Source organism: Mustela lutreola, chromosome 10, assembly GCF_030435805.1.
Source record: "Mustela lutreola isolate mMusLut2 chromosome 10, mMusLut2.pri, whole genome shotgun sequence".
In the NCBI taxonomy this organism is placed as follows: domain Eukaryota; kingdom Metazoa; phylum Chordata; class Mammalia; order Carnivora; family Mustelidae; genus Mustela; species Mustela lutreola.
In genome coordinates this window covers 97,318,169-97,337,410 of record NC_081299.1, presented here as the reverse complement: position 1 = coordinate 97,337,410, position 19,242 = coordinate 97,318,169, and the positions used below count along the sequence as shown (strand labels likewise).

At 36.4% G+C, this 19,242-nt stretch overlaps 1 protein-coding gene across 1 annotated transcript in view; it reads left to right on the top strand.

Moving 5' to 3' along the window:
* RSBN1 (round spermatid basic protein 1) overlaps positions 1-19,242 on the top strand; it is a 49,191-nt gene that overhangs the window by 16,773 nt on the left and 13,176 nt on the right. Inside the window, exons 3-4 of the mRNA XM_059138359.1 lie at positions 16,867-17,004; positions 17,317-17,459. Of these exons, the coding sequence (XP_058994342.1) occupies positions 16,867-17,004; positions 17,317-17,459 (281 nt within the window). The remainder of the gene's footprint in view (positions 1-16,866; positions 17,005-17,316; positions 17,460-19,242) is intronic.

The window sequence follows — 19,242 nt, the reverse complement described above, 5'->3', positions numbered from 1 at the left end:
TCTAGGGATGAAAGGCGTTGGCGAAGAGTTCAGTTTGAGATAAGTTGTGTTGGAAAGTACCTGTGAAGACTGAAGGTTAGAAACATCTATTAGGTAGTTGAAAAATATGAATCTAAGACTGGGGGATGTGTGTAGGCTGGAAATGCAGCAGTTAGATCCATTAGCATATAGGTGATGCAGGCACAGCATTAGAGTGGTAAAGAGATGAAGCTAAGAATGGAATCCTGTGATGTTCCCCACATGTAAGTATGAGGAAAAGAGAAAGAAGGAGATCAAAAAGAAAGAGTTAGAAGGAAGATTAGGATACAAATTTTCTAGGTTTTTAGAATGATGGAGTAATTAAGAATCATGTTTCAGGAGAGATCAAGTAAGATAAGGATGGGAATTAGGAATTCAATTGGGAATTTAATTGGAAACTAGTGCTTATCAAGACCAGTGCTTTGCAAACCATGGCTAAATATTGTGAGTTATGGGGCTTTTTTAGAAGCATACTACTTTCCTGTGTATGAACTTGGCATTCAGACCTCTGCCCACGTCTTCTGAATCAGAATCTGCATTTTAACAAGATTTGCAGGTGATTCATATACACAGTAAGGTTTGGGAAGCACTACTTTAGAACTTAATCTGCACTAGTCAAAGGAAGTAAATTGTAGGTTTGTTTTGTGCAAGAAAATTATATCTTCTATTTTTATATTTTTAAATTGTTGTAGTTTCAAAGTAGGATGCACAAAGAAGTGTTTTTTGTTTTTTCTTTTTGCATTCTATAAAACTCAAATATTCTAACACCGAAGAAGGTGTTCATTTCATGATAAATATCAGTTGAAGCACCAAGCTCATCCTCAAATTTGATTACTTTCAGCAGTTGATTCAGGGTAACTTTGTAAAGTTGGGTTTCTTTCTTTCTTTTTTTTTTTAAGATTTTATTTACTTATTTGGCAGACAGAGATCACAAGTAGGCAGAGAGGCAGGTAGAGAGAAAGAGGGGGAAACAGGCTCCCTGCTGAGCAAGGAGCCCAATGTGGGGCTTGATTCCCAAGGCAGAGGCTTTAACCCACTGAGCTACCCAGGTGCCGCTAAAGTTGGGTTTCTAATCTAAAGAACTACATATATATTGACACATACATATGCATGGTATTTTCATAATTTTGTAGGATTATTCAGATCTAATTAAGTTTTATTTATTTATTAAAAGATTTTATTTATTTATTTGACAGAGATCACAAATAGGCAGAGAGGCAGGCAGAGAGAGGAAGGGAAGCAGGCCCCCTGCTGAGCAGAGATCCCGATGCGGGACTCATCCAAGGACCCTGAGATCATGACCTGAGCCAAAGGCAGTGGCTTAACCCACTGAGCCACCCAGTAGCCCCTCTAATTAAGTTCTAAATAACCATTGGCTAAATAACAATTTTGACCAAGAAGTTTAAGTGTTTGTGGAATCTTTGGGTTGATTAATGAAGAAAAAAATTAGTGTCCACTTAGAAATATATTTCTCCCTATATATGTTTATATATATAAGTATAATTTATTACTTTTTTGCTTAAGTGCTATGTCTAGTAATTATAATAGTCTTCCATCTTATGGACTAACAGGATTTTAGAGTAGGTGGGGGCCTTTCCAAGCCTTCATTTTATGGATAAGGAAGGTCACATTTTGGTTATGACCTTCCCAAGATTAAATAGTGGCAGATCTTCAAAGAGAAATTGTTTTTTTTCTTCTGTCTCTGAGTGGAATTAAATCCTATAGTTGAGGTTAGCAAGTTTTAATGTGTATATAAATGCAGATTTTTATTTTACAGGTCTGGGTTGGGGTTTTATAGTCTGCATTTCTGATGAGTTTCCAGGTGGTGCTGATACTCCTGGTCATGAGCCATCAATGGCTGTAGACTGTAAATTCTGTACAGGAATTGCAAGCCAAAGCAACAAGAAGAAACACTAAAACACTAAAAACATAATGAAACTAAATTATTAGTTGTTTTAAATGTTGCCATCTTAAATTATTTTCACCTTAGAGCAACTAGGTAATTGAAGGGTGTATATGGAAAAGTAGGATGTGTGTATGTATGTGCTGGGGAGAGAGGCAGTTGATTAAAAAGCTTGCCTACCATTATAAGATTTGTTTTCTTTATCTGGCAAATGTGCATATTTTAAGTTCTGTTTAAAAAAAATTCTGTATATATACAGTGTTGAAGTCTTTCACTGAGGCTCGTAGATCTTTATTTAGGTGGTGGTAGAAATTCTCATAAATATTACTTTTATTAGTATAAAATGGTAATGTCTTCTGCTCCAGAGAAAATCAGCAAGTGTTATTTCTTCATTGTGTGTTGTGACAAGCCCTAAAATGGGTTTATTAGGTGCTCTTCATCTTTGATCAATAAAATCAACATTATGGTGATTGGGTAGTACTGATTAGGAGAGCTGAACTAGAAGAGTGCTTTGTAGCTGTTAAATAACTGAGAAACTATTTGTGAACATCAGTGTGTTATGTAAAAGGAGAAATAAATGCTTTAAGTAGCTGGCTTTATAAAATAAATCAGGATAGGAATGGTAGGTTTGGATCTTTTTTTCCTTCTCATTCTAAGTACATCTTACTGCTTTTTCAGTGTATGTTTTAAAGTGGGAATGCCTTTCTAGTCACAGATCACAAGGTTAGGAAGATTGCTGGCTAGCTTTTTTCTTTCTGTTTTTTAAACAATCAATTTGAATAAGCTTCTTCCTAAAACATGAGTTCTGTAGAATAATTACCCCTGGACTCAGTTGTGTGTGTGTGGAGGGGGGCATGTCCATATAGTGTATTTCTAGCTTGGTGTTCTTCTAAGTGTTGTTTCTGTGTGTGTGTGTTTAAGAATTTCTTTTTTAGATTAGTTTTAGGTTCATGGCAAAATTGAGGAGAAGGTACAGAGATTTCCTGCATATTGTCTGACCCCCCATCTGTGCACAGCCTTCCTCATTATCAACATCAACCCCCCTAACCCCCCACCTGTGGTACATTTATTACAAGTGATAAACCTGTGTTGATTCCTCAATCACCCAAAGTCCATACTTCACATAGTTCACTCTTCATGGTGTACTTCTGTGGGTTTGGACTAATGTATAATGACATGTACCGATTTTTATGGGAGTACACAGAATATTTTCTCATCTTAAAAATTCTCTGTGCTCTGCCTCTTCATCCTTTTCCTTCCTCTCCCAAACCATGGCAAACTCTGTGATCTTTTTACTGTCTCCATAGTTTTGCCTTTTCCAGAATGTAAAATAGTTGGAATCAAATAGTATGTAGCCTTTTCAGATTGGCTACTTTGACTTAATAATATCCCTTTAAGGCCCTTCCATGTCGTTTCATGTATTGATAGCTCTTTCTTTTCTTTCTTTTTTTAAAATAATATGCTGTTGTCTGGATATACTACTGTTACCCATTTACCTACTGAAGGACATCTTGGTTGTTTCCAAATTTGGGCAGTTATGAATAAAACTGCTGTCTTCCAAGTTTAACTGACTTATGACTGTCCTTTTTAAAAAGTATTGAAAAGTAAAATGTATTTGGAGCACAGTTAAACTTCCTTCACAATTGGTGCAGGATAATTGTGAAGGCAATTGATACACGATAACTGTGAAGTTGTTTCTTTTTTTTCTTTTTGAAGATTTTATTTGGGTGGGGGTACATGCATTCATACGAGTGGGGGATGGGCAGGGGGGAGAATCCCAAGTGACTCCCTGCTGAGTGTGGAGCCCCACAGGGCTCAATGCCAGGACCCAGACAGAGATCATGACCCAAGCCTAAGCCAAGAGTTGGGTGCTTAACTGACTAAGCCACCCAGGTTCCCCATGAAGTTACTTCTAATCTTAAAGGTTTATATATTTACAGAACAGTGTGTATTTTCAAATGTAATTGCTTGAACTTTTATAGCTATAAATTATAAGAATTTTTTTTTAATGCATGCAAAGCTAACTACTATTTTCTTATAGGCATTTTCTCTCTTGATTCTACAGTCCTTTTCCCCTCCCTGTTTGCCTTCTGATTTTGATAATGATGGAATTTTCTCTGGCATTTTGTCTTTTGCTTCCATGGCAGCCTTACTTTTTTCTGTTCCTTAGTCTTTACTTACCTCCCTCCAGTCCTCTTAATACTCCTCTACTCAACTTGTTCTTTGCTTTTGAGTGTCATTTCCAGGCCAGAGATTTTCAGATTTGCCAGATCCTGAGAATGATCGGGGGTTGCTGGTTGGATCCAAATACATATTTGGAATCTCAGGTTCCTCTACTGGAAATTGTGATTAGGTCTGGAGTGAGGCCTGAGATAAATACCTCAAGTGATTCAAATCCTATGAGCAGGCAAATTTAAGAAACTTTGAAAATATATACCATCTAACATTACTGTATTTTCCTTCATTTGACCTGTAGATCATCCTTTTAGAATTTCATAGAAATCATAAACTAATGGCTCTTAGAGATAACCTTGTCTAATCTCTACGTAGCACAAATGTTTTAGAAAATCACTTGTAGGCTGATAATTATTCAAGTGCTTGTCTGTTCTTAAGGTTTCATAAGGTTCCCAGTGGGCCCTCAACATTGTGTGGGAAGCTTGCTGCTTATCTTTGGTTAAATGCTTGTTTGCTCTTCATGAAGACTATTCACACTCTATCTGTATACATCTTTTCTGTATTCCTGCCTATTAAAATAGAAAAGAAATCCCACCTCCTCCTCAAAAGCTGATTTTTCACCTGCGTTCTAGATTCCACTCCCTAGTTTTCTTAGGATTGTCACAAAATATGCTAAACAAAATTACTGTTTTACTATTTTTAGGTTATATAATTCATTGGCATTAAGTGCATTCACAGTGTTATATACAACCACCACCATTATCCTTTTCTACAACTTTTTCATCATCTGAAACAAACTGCACCCATTTGCTTAGGATCTTTATGCGTCCCCACCCCTGTAATTTTTCCCTCTCCATTCCCATTAAAAAGTACAAATTGTAGTAAGTGAATGCTTTGTTTCCTTCATTTATAATAAAATCTAAGCTTTTTTTTCTCTACAGAAGTAAATCTTTCTTCTGAATTTGTGGTTTATTATTTTTGTGCACCTTCTAATATTTTGCTCTGCATGTATGAACATACAGACTATATAAAACTATTTTGTGGGATTTAACACTTTATAAATAGGATTTTATATATATCATTCTACAGATTGCTTCACTTGAGTGAGCATTGCTTTAGAGAATTGTGTTGATACACGTAACTCTAGTTCATTCATTTTAACTATTTTTGGCATTTTGTTCTGTGATTTTATCACTATTCTCCTGTTCTTGTTTATAGTTTTGTAATATTACAGTATTATAATAGGAATATATGTAGAGCTATCCCCTATACATCCCATGTATCCTATACCTGTTTGTGCTGGAATTTCTGTTTGCCTTTTTCTCATGTCCTGGGGTTCCATGACTATTCTGTTGACTGAACTCAGTGATTCAAATGAGATTTTACGTGTTTAAAGTCTTTATCCTACATTTTTTGTATAGTTCAGACAGGTGTGGCATTCTTGGTTGGAGATCATGTTTTTGAGATTTAGGAAGGCATTTCCTTGAGATTTATGAAGGCAAAGTGTTTTTATTTAAGCTCCTTGTATTGCTCATGAGAATTCCAGTATCATAATGATTCCTGATGTTCGTAGGTTTTTTTTTTAAATCTCTTTGGAAACTCATTTTAAAACCTCTTTATTATAGAATTTCAGAATACTGAGGATAATGTATGTTGAGTTTTTTTTTTAATTGGGTTTTGTTTTTTAATTTATTATGAAATATTTCAGACATACATAGAGGTATAGAGTTCTAAACACCTATGTTTTAACCACTTCGCCCAAGAAATAAAATGTTACTGGTAAAACTGAAGACCACCTCCAACCCACTTGATTTTCTCAGGTTTTATTGGTCTGAATTGTTTTGTATTTGAAACGTATTGCATATCCTTTTGTTTGGGTAAGTTTTCTTGTTTTTAAAATTTTTTTTAAAAAATTATTATTTATTTATTATTTCTTTGTTAATGTCCTTACTTTAGTGTTCATTGTTCTTTTTCCCTGAAACTTATTAGGATATTAGACTTCCTGACAGAATCTCTAAATTTTTCCGGTCACTCCTTTTATTTTTCTTTGTCTTTTTATTCTGCTTTCTGGGGAGATTTAACTATCTTCTTTTCCTCCTGTTGATTTATTTCAACTGTAATGTTTTGAATTTAAGATCTTGTTCTTTTTTTTAATTTAAATAACTTATTTCATGCATGCAATCTCATCTTTCATCTCTTTGATGGTATTAATAATTGTTTTGAAATTTTCTTGTAATTTGTTTCATCACGTTCTTTTTTGTTTTAATCTTGTTTATTTATTCTCTTCAGATGTCTGGTGATCTGTTTGTATTGAGATAAATGTTAATACAAAACTGATTAGCAACTGCGGACACATAGGTGGACACATAGGTGGGATTAGCCATTTGATGACTGGGTAGGGAATCTGGCCAAATCATTGTAAGAAAAGTTCCAAATATTAACATTTAGAGATCTTTTTTCTGGGGCTCTTAATTTCTACATTTAAGACTACCACATTTTTCCAGGGAATAGAGTAAGTTATATCTCTGTTTGCTAGAATTCTTGGAGTTGAACTGTGGAAGTAGGTAGGTGTTTAATATATGGAATTTTACTTAATTGTCTGTTGTCAGTATAATGGTCTTTCATATTTGTGCCTGGTATCTTTGTTTTCCATATCTCGGTTCACTTACTCTACAAGATAGGGGAAGAGTGTGGGCTGGGGTAGGGAGTGGGGAACGTAAGCAGAGGGATCTAACTAATTCTTATATACATTTTTAACCCATCTTCTTTGTTTTAGTTCCATGCTTTGTTTCCCCCCTTCTGCTTAGCTTTTCCATGATTCTGTATCACAAACTGACTTTTGGTTATCTTCTACATGGTACTCAGTATTCAAAGTTCTCAATTGGCTAATTCCCCTGTATACTTTTCCCCTCGTAAAAAATGGTTTGCTAACTTGTATATGTCATTTTTTAACTTCTGTTCTTTTTGATCTTCTGGGATTCATAGCCTTTCTGTTTTACTCTCACTTGAGTGGGTTTTGATAAGGAATAGACATAAATCTTTTGTTTAGTTTACCATGTTTAAATGGCCATTCTCTTCACCTTTTCACCTTTACCAGATTCTCCCATTAACATTAAGATGTCACACAAAAGAAGACTTAAGTGGAAATACATATTTTTGGATTAAGGAGAACCGACATCCAAATGATAAGAAAGAAAAGCAGTGGTGGAGGAGTGCCCTATCAGATACCAGTACATTCTAAAGATTTAGTGATTAAATAAGTGTATATTAGTTTTTGAACATTATTCAGTGAAACAGAAAAGTAAGTCTAGAAACAGGCCCAATTACATATAGGCAGTTGATACTTAAAAATGATAGTACCTCGGTTGGGTTATGGACATTGGGAGGGTATGTGAAATGGTGAGTGCTGTGAAGTCCGTAAGCCTGACAGTTCACAAACCTCTGCCCCAGGGACAAATAATACATTATATATTAATAAAAATAATAAATAAAATGATAGTACCTTAAATCATTGATGGCAGAGAGATGATAGTGTTGGGACATCAGGGTATTTATCTATAATTCATCTTAGTATCCATATCCCTGGATACCAAGATAAATTCCGAATGAGATCAAAGATTTTTTTTTTTTCTTAAGATTTTATTTATTTATTTGACAGAGAGAGATCACAAGTAAGCAGAGAGGCAGGCAGAGAGAGAGGAAGGGAAGCAGGCTCCCTGCTGAGCAGAGAGCCCAATGCAGGACTCGATCCCAGGACCCCGAGATCATGACCTGAGCCGAAGGCAGCGGCTTAACCCACTGAGCCACCCAGGCGCCCCGAGATCAAAGATTTAAATGTGGAAAATGGAGACATTAATGTAATAGAAGAAAACATGGAAGAATTCTTTCATAACTTTGTAGTTCAAAAGGTCTTTTTGACTATGACCAAAACAAAATAAAAATCACTGTCAACGTAGTCAAAAGGCAAGTTGTGAAAAATTGTATACAATTCATACAGAGGATTAACCTTCCTAAATTATTAAGGGCTCTAGAAGTAGATAAGAGAAATCGATAATAGTAGCCCAATTTAAATATAAGCAGGCATCTTGAATGGATAGTTCATAGAAAAAGAAATACAAAAGGCCCTTTAATTCTCTTATTTGAAAAGATGCACAGCTTCATTCCTAAGAAAGTGAAATTAAAACTACTAAAATGGTAGTTTTTACTTACCAAATGAGTAAAAATCCAAAAGTTTGATCACAGTTGATTAGGCTGTGGGGCAACATATATTTTCTTACAGTGCTAGGGGGATTGGAAGTTTATAGAGCCCTATTGAGGGTTACTTAGTCTTTCTATTTAAGAAAATTCTCTCTTGCTCTTATTTTCTCCTCTTACTACCAACCTTTTTTATTTTCACAGCCTGATTTCTTGAAAGAATTGTTTACATTTGCTGTCCACATTTTCTCATCTCTCTTCAGACCACCGATTTTGTTTCTGCCCTCATACTTCTCTGAAAAACCTCTCTTGCCAAGGTTACCAGGGGGCATTTTTCATCTTCATCTCACTGAAATCTCTGAATACATTTTGACCAAACTTCTTGAAATACTTTATTTTAATTTTTATTATACTGTGCTGTCTTGGTTTTCTTCTTAACCTCACTGACCACTTGACAACTGCTTTACATTCTTTTTTGTCAGCTTTTCTTCTCCTTTGGTGCTTTTCAAATTGGATCTTCCTACGCAAAGATGCGTGCTCTTTGAACTCTATATATGTTCTGTAGCCAATGACTAGTGTTTATTATTTTTTTTTAAAGATTTTATTTATTTATTTGACAGAGAGAAATTACAAGTACACTGAGAGGCAGGCAGAGAGAGAGAGAAGGAAGCAGGCTCCCTGCTGAGCAGAGAGCCCGATGCGGGACTCGATCCCAGGACCCTGAGATCATGACCTGAGCCGAAGGCAGCGGCTTAACCCACTGAGCCACCCAGGCGCCCCCAATGACTAGCATTTATATCCTCAGTCTAAACCACTTGATTTCAGACTGAGCTGCCCTTTTGACATACCCACTTGAGTGTTACAGAGTACTTTGTATTGGTTCCAATTGCTCCTGTAACAAATTACCATAAACATAGGATCTTAAAACGATACAAACTTAGCTTCTTACTGTTCTAAAGGCTCTGAGGGAGAATCTGCATTTTGTTGGGTTTTTGCCTATTTCAGCTCTGGTTGCCTTCTCTATTTCCTAGTTTGGGGCTCCTTCCTCAGTCTGCAAAGTACATCACTCCACTCTCTGCTTCCATTATTATATTGCCTTCTCTGTACTTCTCCCTGTGCTTCCTCCTTATAAGAACGCCTGTGATTACGTGGGCTTACCTGGATAGACTAGGCTACTCTCCCCATTTCAAGATTCTTAATTTATTCACAACAATTTTTTTTTTTTTTTTGCCATGTAAGATGATGTTCATAGGTTTCAGGGATTAGGACCAAGATATCTTTGGGGGCCATTATTCAGCCCACCACACAATTGAAGCTCATCATGTTCAGACTTTAAGATATTACCTTCCCACCCAAACCTGGTAGTCCTCCCATAGAAAGAGTGGTTTCTCTGTCTCCTTGCAAAAGTCAGAATCTGGTAAACATCTTTGACATTCCTTTCTCTGCCCTATCATATCCAGTCTGTCTCCAAGTCCTGGCAATTTTATCTCCTGGATATTTTTGGTTTTTTCTTTCCTTTTTTTTTTTTTTTTTTTAAAGATTTTATTTATTGGACAGAGATCACAAGTAGGCAGAGAGTCAGGCAGAGAGAGAGGGGGAAGCAGGCTCCCTGCTGAGCAGAGAGCCCAATGCAGGGCTTGATCCCAGGACCCTGAGATCATGACCTGAGCCAAAGGCAGAGGCTTAACCCACTGAGCCACCCAGGCGCCCCTCCCCTCCTGGATATGTTCAGATCTTTTTTTCTTTATCATTTCTGATCATCTCCACTGTTAATAACTTAGTTTATCATTTCTTATTTGGATATTACAGAAGCCCAAGTCCCTTTCAGTACCCCTGAGAAAATGAAACAAATACAAAATACCAAGCCCCCTCTGCCCTAAAAAGACAAAGGCAAGTTGATAACTTTCCTTTTACTACTTTAGATCCTTTAGTGATTTCCCGAATATTTAATGTAGTCTTAAGGGCTCTCCTAATCCAACTACAGCTCATTTGTTTGGCCTCATCCTTATTTTTTTCTTTTGCTTTCTGTGTTTAGCATCATTACATTAGCTTTCTTTTAGACCTTGGAAAGGGTGATTCTTAAGGGGTTTTGTTTCCTTTAAACTTGTTTTATAGATTTCAATTCCATGTTACTTCGAGGAAAACTTTATTCTCTAAATCAGGATCTCTTGTTCTCTTTCACAGTGTCTTACTCCTTCCATACTGAGGACTTGTCACAGCTTATAATTAAATATTTGCTTAGATTAGTGTCTGCTTCTCCCTACTAGACTGTAAGCTTCCAGGGGCTAAGAGTGGGTCTGGTTTGCTCTGTCTGTGGTTAGGACAGTGTCTGACATGTAATTTATAGTAAATTTTCAGGGAATCATACTGACTTTCCCATAATTCCTTTTTTAAAATTATATGAGCATACTTTTCTACTTCAGTCTTTTCAAGTTAAATACTTTAATTTCTTCAACTTTTTCTGATTTATCTGGTTTTCAAGTCACTAATCATCTTAACTGTTTCCTTTGCATATGCTCCAGTTACAGATTTTTTTAAAGCTCAGAGCAGGAGCTAATACTAAGATGTCATCTGTGCAATATGGAGTATTGTCTAACTTAGTATAGAAAATACAGGCATACTTTGGGGATACTACAGTTTTGATTCCAGACCACCACAATAAAGCGAGTCAGATGAATTTCTTGGTGTATATAAAAGTTATGTTTGGGGGTACCTGGGTGGCTCAGTGGGTTAAGCCTCTGCCTTAGGCTCAGGTCGTGATTTCAGGGTCCTGGGATTAAGCCCGGCATTGGGCTCTCTGCTCAGTAGGGAGCCTGCTTCCCCCTCTCTCTCTGCCTACTTGGGATCTCTCTCTCTCTCTCTCTGTCAAATAAATAAAATCTTAAAAAAAAAAAAAGTTACGTTTGCACTGTACTGCATAATCTGTTAAGTTGGCAATAGCGGTATGTCTAAAGAAACAATGCATATACCGTAATTAAAAAAAATACTGCTAAAAAATGCTAACTACCATCATCTGCTTTTGGCAAGTCAGTCTTTTTGCGGATGGAGGGTCTTATCTCCATGTTGATATCTGCTGACTGGTCAGGGTGGCGGTTGCTGAAGGTTGGGTGGCTTTGACAATTTCTTAAGACAGCAATGAAATTTGCCACTTTAATTGATTCTTTCACAAACAATATCTCTGTAGCATGTGGTGCTGTTTGATAGCATTTTACTAAAAATACAGAACCCAGGTTTATGAAAATATAACTTCTTTCAGAGTTGGAGTTAGTCCTCTCAAGCCCTGCTGTTGCTTTATCAGCTAAGTTCATGTAATATTCTAAATCCTTTGTTGTTATTTCAACAATCTTCGAGCATTTTCACCAGGAGTAGATTCCATCTCAAGAAACCACTTTTTTTGCTCATCCATCGGAAGCAGCTCCTCACCTACTTAAGTGTTACTGTGAGATTGTAGTAATTCAGTCCCATCTTCACTTCCCAGCTCCACTTCTACTTAAAGTTCATTTGCTGTTTCCACCACATCTGTAGCTACTTCCTCCCCTGAAGTCTAGAACCCCTCAAAGTCACCCATGAGAGTTGGGTTCAACTTCTTCCAGACTCCTGCTAACGTTGATATTTTGATCTCTTCTATGAATCACGAATGTTCTTAGTGGCATCTAGCAATGATGAAAACTTTCCAGAAGGTTTTCCGTTTACTTTGCCCAGACCCATCAGAGGAATCACTGTTTGCGGCAGCTATATATAGCCTTACAAATAAAGATTTGACAGTTGAAATGACTCCTTGATCCATAGGCTCCAGAAGAGATGTTGTGTTGGCAGGCATGAAAATAATAGTAATCTTGTACATCTGTGTCAGAGCTCTTGGGTAACTAGGTGCATTGCCAGTGGACAGTGATATTTTGAAAGGAATTTTTTTCTCTGAGCAGTAGGTCTCAGCAGTGGGCTTCAGATATTCAGTTAACGATACCGTGCAAGCGGATGTGCTGTCGTCCAGACTTTGTTGTTCCATTTACAGAGCACAGGCGGAAGAGATTTAGCATAGTTCTTGTGGACCCTGGGATTTTTGGAATGGTAAGTAAGTACTGGTTTCAGCTTAGAGTCACCAGCTACCTATCCTTTGATAAGAAAGTTTGCTTGTCCCTTAAAGCTTTGAAGCCAGGCACTGACTTCTCTAGCTATGAAAGTCCTAGATGGCATTTTCTTTCAATATAAGGCTATTTTGACTGCGTTGGAAATTTGTTGTTTAGTGTAGTTACCTTCATTCATGATCTGAGCTGGATCTTCTGGAGAACTTCCTGCAGCTTCTACATTAGCACTTGCTGCTCTACCTTGTGCTTTTCTGTTACAGATATGGCTTATTTCCTTAAATCTCATGAACCAACAACTTCTGTTGATGGTTAGCTTCAGACTTTTCCTTCTGCAGCTTTGCCACCTCTCTCAACCTTCATGGAATTGATAAGAGTTGGGCCTTGCTCTGATTAGGCTTTGGCTTAAAGGAATGTTGTGGCTGGTTTGGTCTAACTACATCACTAAAACTTTCTTCAGATCAGCCATACTGCTCTTTCTTATTTGTATCTTTCATGTGGTTGCACTTTTAATTACCTTGAAGAAATTTTCCTTTATTCACAAGTTGGCTATTTGGTGCAAGATGTCTGGTTTTGGGCCTGTCTTGGCCATTGACATGCCTTCCTCATAAGCTTAATCATTTCTGGCTTTTGATTTAAAATGAGAGACATGTGAATCTTCCTTTGACTTAAACAGAGACCATTGTAGGGTTATTAACTGGCCTAATTTAAGTTTTGTTTTGTCTCAGGAAATAGGGCCTAAACCTGAGGAGGAGGGAGAGAGATGGGGGAATAGCCAGGCAATAAAGCAGTCAGTACACATGGCAATTTTTATTAAGGTCACTGTCTTATGTGGGTACAGTTTGTGGTGTCCCAAAACAATTTTAGTAGTAACATCAAAGAGCACTGATTATCATAACAAATAACAATAATAATGAAAAAGTTTGAAATACAGTGAGAATTACCAAAATATGACACAGAGACTGTGACAATGAAGAGCTAATGTTAGAAAAATGGTGCTGATAGACTTGCTCTTGTCAGGGTTGCCTCAGACCTTCAATTTGTAAAAAAATGCAGCTACCTGTGAAGCATAATATATGTGGAATGCCATAAAGTGAAATGCAATAAAATGATGAATGCCAGTATACAAGATACAAGAGACGACATAGGCTAAACCACCATAACAAAGAGATGTCACATACAGTTGCTGGAACAAAATAAAAGTTACCCTCTTGAGTAACAAGTCTGGAGGTTAAGTGGCTTGGTTCTGTCCCATGTCATCCAGGATTCTCTTTTCCTTCTGTCTTTTAAGTTTTGCCAGCCCCTTTGGTGGTAGTGTCTGTGTATTTGAACCTGGCTCTCAAGAGACAGAAAGAAGTGGAGAGCAAGCTGCTTACTTATAGAGGCTTGCTTCGGAAATTGCATATGTAACTTACACTAACGTCTCATTGGCCAGAACTTAGTTCCAGACCACACTTGGCTGCCAAGGATCCTAGCTTATTGGCTATATGCCCAGGAAGTTCTGTTTCTAAAAAGAAGGGTAGAATTAGTAGTTTGCTTGTTTGGCATTGGCATCACACAGTTGGTACATGTTGCATTTCTGGTCATAAATGCTGTCTATCTTCTAACTTGTGCTGTTAATTATTTAAATGCATTACAAACAGTAGCATTTATGAACGTTTTTTACACAGGTGATAGATACTGTTAGTCAGCTTTGCTATTACTACTGTTTTAATGTCTGATTGTTCCATTCTTTCTAGACACAGGATAAGTTATAAATTTATAATACATATTTTTAAATAAATAAATCAACAATTTCCTCTTTTTAGGTTAGCTTTCTCTAAGTAGGAAAGGATGGTTTATATTAATTCATGTCGCATATTAATTATCCCAGGTGCTTGCATTTTAAGTCATTTTCAAGTTAAGTGGTATTGATTAAATTACTGCTTATAGTTCAGGTAACTTCAAGCATTGTGATATAAAAATATTCTGCTTACTTTGTATGTAAAATTTAAAGTAGTGTGAATTCTTTCAAATTAATAATGCATTAAGAGTTGCATTATCTTGGGGTGCCTGGGTGGTTCAGTGGGTTGGGGCCTCTGCCTTCGGCTAGGGTCATGATTCTGGAGTCCTGGGATCGAGCCCTGCATCAGGCTCTCTGTTCAGCAGGGAGCCTGCTATCCCTCTCTCTCTCTGCCTGCCTCTCTGCCTACTCGTGATCTCTGTCAAAAAAAAAAAAAAAATCTAAAAAAAGAGTTGCATAATCTGAAAGCTAGCAAAAGTGGCATGTGGCAGTGTACTTTTTCATTTTTCAGGATTAGTCTTGAGTTTTTTAAGCTTTAAATTGTGATGTATCTCTAGGATAGTTCTCACATAAAATTCCACTCCTGTGTTTTTGAAAGTCCATCTTGGTAAAAGGAACTTCTGATAATTGGGAATAGTTGGGAGATTTGTAGGGGGACTGATCCCTGAAAGCATGTGATTCCCAGAACTGGTATTGAAGGTTAATGAATCTGCTTTAGTTGTTTTAGGGTGCTTAGCCTAGAAAGGTTAGAATAATGCTTAGAAAAGCTTTCCTAAGTAGAAAAGCTTTCCTTACCTTTTTATCCCATGATCATTTTTTTTCCTAGTCTGTCTCCCTTGGCCTTTTCGTAGCATGATGACCATACAAATAAATGGAAAGTAACTCATACAAATATACACAAGGTATCCTGGGTGGTTGCTGCTTAACAATTATATAAGGTGATATTGAGAAATACACATAAGGAAATAAGAAATCCCTGATACTTGAGAACAGGAGTTAAGACCTTTTTTCTGTGTGTATTGTGTTTGAGTAAGGGTGCCTATTAAATTGTCTACAGGAAAAAAATAGTAGGTTCTGAAAATGCTGCTAGAGATCTAATACTTTATAAAGAACTGTGTAAGAAATACTAGATTGTCATTTATGCCTTGTATTGAGGCAAAATTGGTATATATTTAAAACAGTAATTGAATCTTCTTTTTTAAAGATTTATTTATTTATTTTAGAGATGAGAGTGCATTTGTGGAGGGGGCAGAGAGAGAGAAGGGGAAAGAACATCTCAAGCAGACTCCCCATTGAGTATGGAGCCTGACTCAGACCATGACTTGAGCTGAAATCAAGAGTTGGTCACTTAACCTACTGAGCCACCCAGGTGCCCATTTTTAGGCTTTTCAATCTAATTTGTACCTTAACTAAGGTAGAGAATGTTTGGTTACTGATCCAAGGTAGAAATCCTGGTTAAAATTAAGCATTTTAGTCTAGTCATCTGTATGCACCAGTCTGTCTTTACTCTTGAGAAACATTAATTTTAAATTGGAAGTAGGAAGGGTTCCTGGGTGGCTCAGTTGGTTAGGGTGTGCCTTTGGCCCAGATCATGATTCAGAGTCCCAGGACCAAGCCCTGCTCAGCCTGGGAGCCTGCTTCTCCCTCTGACCCCTCACCCCGCTCATGTTCTCTCACTCTCTTCTCACTCCCTCTCTTAAATAAAAATCTTTAAAAAAAAAAAAAATTGGATGTGGGAGTATAAGAAATGACTTAGAAGAATATCAGATTGTATCAAATAAATTGGTAGATTCCATTAAAAAATTTTTTTTTAATTTAAATTTCAGTTAGTTAGCAGACAGTGTTATATTAGTTTCAGGTCTGCTAGTAGATTCCATTTGAATGCCAGGATTTTCTGGGCAACAGATTGGTATAAAATACACCTTAAGTTCACTAGAGAGTTGTTAGAAAGAAAATGTCTGTGTGCTTGCAAGTAACTTTAGATTTCAGAAAAGGAAAAGGTCATGAAGGGTGATCAGGAAGACCTCAGAAGAAGTCTTGAACTGATCTTTTAAAGATAAGATTTGGATTGACAGAAAAGAGGACATTCCAAGTAGGGCAGATTTATGAGAAAAATCATTGCAGGTAGAAGTAAGTTTGGCATAAATTGGATAGACAAAAAGATCAGTTTGCCCGGAGTAGAGGATTTTATAAGCAAGTAATTGGAGGAGAGATTGGGTTTGTTAACAGTCAAGCCTGGTAGCTGGCCTGATGTGAGTGAAGGTTTTCACTAGGGAATACAGAATGGATATGGGAAATTAATCTATTTTTTTTTCTCTGCCGTGCCAGTTTTACTGTTTATTTAGTGATTTTTTGCCTTAAAGATCACTTTGTTATTATTATAATTATTACTTATTTTTAGTGTTTACAGAGTACAAAAATCATCATCCTCAGAGAAGTTTAAGTATATCTTAATGTCTTCAGTGTTTCTTTGAGATGTTGGGATCTTAGGTTAATTTGCTCTTTGAAATTTCTGTTTGTGGCACTTACCACGTTAATGTGTTTGTCAGTGTGCTAGGGCACCTTTCTGTAACTATGGACTTTATACAAGGTACTGACCATTGAGTTCTTAATATTTAGAAGAAATAGCAACAGTAGAAATAATATTCTAATTCTTTAATTATATTATAGTGTACTTCAGTCCTTTCTCCCCTCCTTTCGTTTTATCTCAGGTCAACAGGACATACTGCTGTGGCACCTACCGAGCAGGTCCCATGCGGCAGATAAGTCTTGTTGGAGCAGTAGATGAAGAAGTTGGTGATTATTTCCCAGAGTTCCTTGATATGTTAGAAGAATCACCATTTCTGAAAGTGAGTGTTAATTCTAATTATTAAAGTTCTGATTCTTACTTTAGTGGACACTTTCTCTTAAAAAGTATTAATATTAAATTAATTGTGTCTGTTTAAATTTTATCCAGTGTTCTGAATAGAAATGTGTAGAAAATTATTGGTTCAGAATTTTACATGTAAATTATTATCTAATATAGCATTTATTTCTACATACACATACACAAAATAAACTTCCTAGAGCTTTCTTTTGGTTTGGGGGTAGTAGAGAGGTTAACTTGCAAATAGTTAAAAAAACAATTTTTTTTTAATGTTATTCCTTCATCTGACTTCTAGATGACTTTGCCCTGGGGTACACTTTCCAGCCTCCGACTCCAGTGTAGGTCCCAGAGTGATGATGGGCCGATCATGTGGGTGAGGCCAGGAGAGCAGATGATCCCTACAGCAGATATGCCAAAGTCACCCTTCAAAAGACGACGGTAAACATTTATTTTTCCCAAACAAGGAAAAGCATTTTTTAAAAGTTTGGTGGCTTTTAAGAATGATTGAGACCTGAGCACAGTTTGAAAACTGTCTAGATTGAAGAGCTAATTTAAGGAAATCTTCAGTGGTCAGTTCTTCATCCAGTCTCTCATTACATAGTCATCAGAGTGAGACATCCTTCTAAAACAACAAATTTAATTTTTTCCTATTTTCTTAAAACCTGGGTCCTAACTGCCTGCAAGATACAAGTCCAGACTCCTTTGTGTGGCTCCAAGGATCTTTCATAATCTGGCCCCAGCAGTCCTTTTAGCTGGATATGTTTCTAGTCTGTTCCAGCCACGTAGAGTTCAGTTTTCAAATAGCGGTCTTTCACAGCTCTATGCTTTTTGCATTGTTCTTTTTTACTTAGAATGGCATCCCCTCCCCCATCTTCCTTTCTGCCTGACAAACTCTTAATAAATTTTCAAAACTGAACTTGGCTGTTACTTCCTTTGTGAAGCTTTGCTTTGTTCCATAGGCATTTAATTGTTCCCTTCTCTGTGTTCACACATTATTCGTTCACTAATGATCTGTTTACGTGTTTTTATTTTTACTAAATTTTGAATCCTGAGAGAGTGATCAGTAGTGTTTGCTGAATGAAACCAGTCATGTATATTTCCTATAGTAATTAATATTGGGCTAACACATTTTGTGATTTAAACACTTAAAACAAATGTAGATTAATTTTTTCTAGTACTATGAAAAAAATCTCATTTTAGTAAGAGTGAAAAATGACATATTTGCTTAGACTATGGAAATAACCCCAAATAAGTATCCAGAAGTGAGTTTTTTCGTTTATTTATTTACTTTTACATGATTTTATTTGAGAGAGAGCATGAGCAGGGCAGAGGAAGAGTGAGAGACAAACTCTCCACTGAGCTGGAAGCCCTATGTGGGGCACAATCCCAGGACTCTAGCTTAACCAACTGAGCTACGCAGGCGTCCCCAGAAGTGAGTTTTAATGGATTAGTTTGGACGTTACCTTAAAGCTTATAGGGGAATGATGCTAAAGCTAATTATGGAATAACCTTAAGTACTTGAGATACTGTGTGAAAATACTTTGTGTAAACTATATATGAACACCAGGTGGTGGCATAGTAGAAGCTGACAGTAAACTATTTCTGAACATTGCTTGGACCACAGCTTTTTTTATATATCATGATGATGAGTCTGGAAATCGTAAATTCTTAAATACTGCATACATTTTTTTTGTTGCATAATTTTAACAAAAAGGAATTGACCATTGTTTGTTTCCTGATTGTTAGACTTTTAGAAAAATCTGATAATAGAAAAAAGTAAAAAGAAGGCAAAAAATACCCATAGTCCCACCTATTTAGGCATATTAACCTTTAAATTTCAGTCTGTATTATACTCCTAAGCTTTGTACACAAATGAACTCATTCTTCACATGATGTTTACTTTAAAACTTGTTGTTTTTATTCACCCCTTAAGTTTATGTGTTATATTAAGATGCAACTATATGATCATTTCTTAGTGACTATGTTCTCACTAAATGGTTGTATCAAGATTTAATTCACCAGTTCTTTTTTTTTTACATTTTAATTTTTACATTTAATAATTACCTATCAGAATTTTAATATACTTACAGTTTTTTGCTCCATCACATTCTAATACTAATTGTCATAATAACTCAAGCAAGAGTAAATTTTGACACAACACTTAGAGCTTTAGGTTCACAGGAACATTAAAAAAGCACTTAAATAGAAAAATATATTTACA